The sequence below is a fragment of the Cryptotermes secundus genome, unplaced genomic scaffold (assembly GCF_002891405.2).
Source record: "Cryptotermes secundus unplaced genomic scaffold, Csec_1.0 scaffold35, whole genome shotgun sequence".
In the NCBI taxonomy this organism is placed as follows: Eukaryota; Metazoa; Arthropoda; class Insecta; order Blattodea; family Kalotermitidae; genus Cryptotermes; species Cryptotermes secundus.
This window is the reverse complement of record NW_019730102.1, coordinates 238,937-243,755: the sequence shown is the minus strand read 5'-3', so window position 1 is coordinate 243,755 and position 4,819 is coordinate 238,937. Positions and strand designations below refer to the sequence as shown.

General features: G+C 40.1%; 1 protein-coding gene across 5 annotated transcripts in view; it reads right to left on the bottom strand.

The window, feature by feature from the left end:
• The window catches only part of LOC111865978 (inositol 1,4,5-trisphosphate receptor), a gene marked incomplete at its 3' end in the record, with an annotated part of 252,641 nt that overhangs the window by 55,908 nt on the left and 191,914 nt on the right, over window positions 1-4,819 (bottom strand). For all 5 annotated transcript variants that reach the window (XM_033752056.1, XM_033752058.1, XM_033752055.1 and 2 more), the window contains 1 exon segment: window positions 1,557-1,695. In XM_033752056.1, the coding sequence (XP_033607947.1) occupies window positions 1,557-1,695 (139 nt within the window).

Below are 4,819 nucleotides of genomic sequence, written 5' to 3'. Positions count from 1 at the left end.
CACAGTTAAAGCCCAGCCAGTTAACCTTGCTATATTCTCCCCTACACAAATCACGCTGGTCCCGGCTCCCTTCCCCCACCCCTCCCACACCACTGCTTTCACTTGTTTACTCGCAGTTCATCCCCTTCCCTCTCTGCTCTAACGGTATCCTCTTCAGTCTGCGTTACCGTGTCTCACGGTGTTGTCGCTTGCAGATTTACCTATACTTTTTCTTCAACCCTGAAGATGGGGGCGATACGTTCCTCCGAAACGTCGGTTAACACCACATATACACGGCGCCAAAGCCCAGAAGACTGCTTTCTTCACCAAGTGTTTTTTTTATAAATGAACTTCAGCAAACATCAGTCAGAAAACAAGAATTCTGCTACAACTAAAATGCATGCTAGATCTTTGAATAACATCCTAAAATGTTTTAATATATTAGAAAATTTTAAATATACTTTAAATACACTTTATTGTATGTACCATGAGCACAACATCATAACTAACTCAACAGAACTGGGTACAACTTCCCATGAAATTAAATTACAATATGCAACTCACTGGTCTGTATTTATTTTTACTTGTAAATTTCACCTGATTATAATCAACATTTCATAAAGGTATGTCGCAATTTTAAGAAATAATGAGACATGATGCCTGAAATAGTGGAACCAGATGAGGCATCAAATGGGAGGCAACAATTCAGGAAACATGTTCCTGCAGCAACACATACATGTGCAACAACTGAGGAACTGCTGGAAGTGGTGTTTGCTATGCAGTCTGTGCCAAGGCTATATAAAGAGGGCCAATGGGACCAGTTAGTCAGTCAGCTGTGAGCTGGCACTTGTAATTGATTGGTGGTTAGCCATGGGCAAGGAAGTAGAGGAGTCTCCATTGTCAGAAACCACTATCAAGCAAAAACTAGTGAGACTTAGTGTGTGCTATAGTGATTTGTTGAGTGTGTACATTAGCAAGAGTATTATAAATATTTTTAATTACAAGTCATAAGTGTTTAATAAATCCAGTAATCAATCCAAACCCTGTGTCTAGTCACTAACACATGACAACTGGTTTCAGAATTGGAATTAATGGATTAACTGAATTATGCACTGTTGAATTGGAACCAATGTGATGGATAACCATGGACAACATGGAACTTCTACTAACCTTTGTAGTGAGGATGGAAGGTAGTATGATTGCCAGCCAAGAGAAGACCGAGGCCAAGATAAGTGATTATAATTAATATACCATCTATGAATGGCACATGGTAACATAGTTGGTTGAGGCACTATGCTACAAGCTGGAAGGTCTGTGGGTTTGAGTACTGACGAGGTGGATTTTTCCAATTTACCTAATCCTTCTAGCTGCACTGTGACCCTGGGGTCGACTCAGCCTCTAACAAATGAGTACTAGGAATCTTCCTGGGGAGGGGTTAAGGGCAGCTGGCATGTAAGGCTGACAACCTTACCGCCACCTGTTAGATGACTGTCTAGAGAAAATGTGGGAGTCTCGAGGTCTCACAACGCTATGGGCTTTGATGGCCAGTTACAGGGATAGATTTTATAACAACTTACCTCCCCTTTTCTTGGCAAGTTTCTCCAGGTCCCTGCCCTGTTCTTTGTCTTCATGAGCCTTTGCAGCAATATCAGATGTGTTCACAGTCACTGTTGACTTGATTTCCTGCTGTGAGTCCTTCATTTTGTCATAGAATACCTAAACAGTGTATTATTTCTCTTTATATAACTTAAATTGATATCTGATTGTCTTACAACAGTGAAAGTTAACGTAAGTATTCTAGGATGATGAATGTAGTCTGGTAGATAGATCTTCATTGGTTGCATTCTGTTGTGTGTTCCAGTTAGGAATTAGGTTAACCATCAACTCAACAAATATACTCACTTTTTAATGTTTTACAATTTGACTTTTATTCCTGCTACATGTTTTCTTTGTATAAGACCATCATCAGGCAGTTATATATAGGAATACATATAGTTACTGAACCACTGATATGGATCCATATCAGTGCAATGCGTTGTATTATATACTAACACAAAATTTGCCTCAAGTTGGTGTTAGAATTAAAGCAGAAGATACAAAATAAGATAAAGGATAAAATATAAAAATATATACCACATATCAAGATTTATATGCTTGGTGTGTTCTACACTGTACATTGGTTTGATGTAGACTGATAAGTCTGATCACACTGAACGTATATATGACCAGACAAAAACGCATACACCATATTCTTTGAGCATATGATAATACACATCATGAAATTGCACACCTAATATACCTCACATTACCAACCTGTACCTCATAGAAACTTATCTCTGGGCTAAACAACTGAGCTTACTACATAGAAAGCTTCCACAACAGAGACCTACAAACAACACAACATGCCCAATTTCTACACTGTAGCATTGGAACCATAATTAAGTTGGCATGTTGTATGCCACACTGTCGGGTGACAGAGCGGATACTCGTACTTGTGGGTTGGTCTTGACGGAGTCGGTCGAGCGGCTAACATTGTCCATTGTTCAGGTGAGATGAACTGCTGAAAGATGCTTAATTCAAGAGAGTTTATTTACACAGTAAATATGTACAAATGTAACAACAGCAAGTCTGCTTAAGGCTTTAGCAGTGGCCGACTTCTAACTGACAGAGTACCGTCCTATAGACTAAACTTCGTAATCAGGTTAGAAAGCGTTTTGGACAGTTTGGGACAGGGTTCTTATAGCCCTGTCTGTACGGTAGGGGTTGTGTGAAAGCTTCCCTGGAAGGTACAAATTTCATCAGATAGGAACGTTCTAGAACATTCTATTGTTATTTCATCTGGTGGGTCTTCCCAGACCTTGGCTTGCTTTCTCGGACTTTAACTGATGTTTTCCAGTTTCTCTGTGAAGCAACGTGCCTATTCTTATTTGCTTCCCTTAGTTCAAAATAAGTCTGTTTGTCCTCTGGCAGATAACATCAGTGAAAGTCGAGTTACAGTATGTGACAAGCCTGTGCTGTTCTATTTAACAATTATCAATAAGTATTACATTCAGATTCAATAAAAATGTTACTTATGAACCGTAACCACTCTAATTACTCTATCCACCATATACCTGTTATATTCCTAATATCTAATACATCACACCATCATATGCAACAGGCATACATATTTCTTAACCCCCACACTAAACTGTTTAAATATATTTTTAACATTTAAAGTATTTTTAATATTTCCATAATATGCGAGGGTTGGATAAAAAGTAGTGGCAACACTGCTGTAATATGAGAGATGTGCATCAGGTGGCACGAGCACCATCTGTAGCTGACAGCAGAAGTTCAGTTGAAGTAATGAAGTGAGTGGCTCTGGTTGTGTTTCATTGAGTTGCCTTGTGCATCATCTTGAAGTGCAGGAGCCCAGTTCAAGCACCCTAACAACATGTTTTCGAAACAAGAACAACACTCCTGGATAAAAATTAAAGTTACACGAGGTTGTAGTGCACAAAACTGTTATCAGGGACTGCGAGAAGCACGTGGTGATGCTGCTTTGCCATATCGCACAGTGGCACGGTGGGTGAAATTGTTCCGTGAGGGAGGGATGCCATTCAGGACAACCCCATGTTGACAACCACACAATTCAGCTTCTTGCTTCTTTGCTGGATGTTGATCATCGATGGGCTGCATGGGAGTTAGCTGCTGAGGTAGGCATATGTCACAAAACCGCGCTCCACATTCTGCACGATATACTTGAATATTGCAAAATTGCAGCACGTTGGGTACCCCATACAAAGTCCGAGGTGCAAAAATGGCAATGTTATGCAATTGCACAGGACTTGTTGGACCAGTACCAGTGGAAAGGTGACGACTTCCTTGGAAGGATCATCACTCTGGACGAAACTTGGGCTCACTCATACGAACCACACTTGAAGCGACAATCAAATGAATGCAAGCATCCTTGCTCTCTTCATCCAAAGAAAGTGCGCCCTACACAGAGTAATGTGACGGCAATGCTCACTGTGGCATATGACACTGTTGGAGTGATACTGCACCACACTGTTCCTCAATGACAGACAGTAAATGCTGCCTACTCCTGCAGTTTCCCGCGTAATCATCTTTGTCCAGCACTCAGGAGAAAGCGACGACGTTGGCAACGAACACCATCATCCTTCATGACAAGGCAAGGGCTCATACTGCTGATGCTGTCAAGGATCTACTTCGCTGCTGGCGACGGGAGATACTGCAACATCCACCATACTCACCTGATATGAGTCTGTGCGATTATGATCTCTTTGCCAAAATGAAAGAACCACTGCGAGGGACACGTTACAACACAAGGGAGGAGATTATTCATGCTGTAAGGCAATCACTGCTGGACATCAACAGAAGTGGATGCACTGATGGTGTATGACGCCTTCCACAAATTTGGCAGAAAGTGGTACACATGGGGGGTGATTATACTGAAGGAATGTGTGTTTACCTCAGGTAATAAAGTCATTTAAGAACTACAGGGGTTTTACCACTACTTTTTATCTGACCCTTGTATTTAACACTTTATAAATCTTGGTATATGGTATATATTTTTATATTTTATCTTTTAACTTATTTTGTATCTTCTACTTTAATTGTAACACCAATTTGAGGCAAAAGTTTTATGTTAGTATATAATATGACATGTTGCACTGGATCCATATCGGTAGTTCAATAACTATATGTATTCCTATATATAACTCCCTGATGATGGTCTTAGAAGACCGAAACATGTAGCAGGATTAAAAAGTTGAAATGTAAAACATTAAAAAGTGAGTATATTTGTTGTGTTGATGGTTAACCTAATTCCTATATA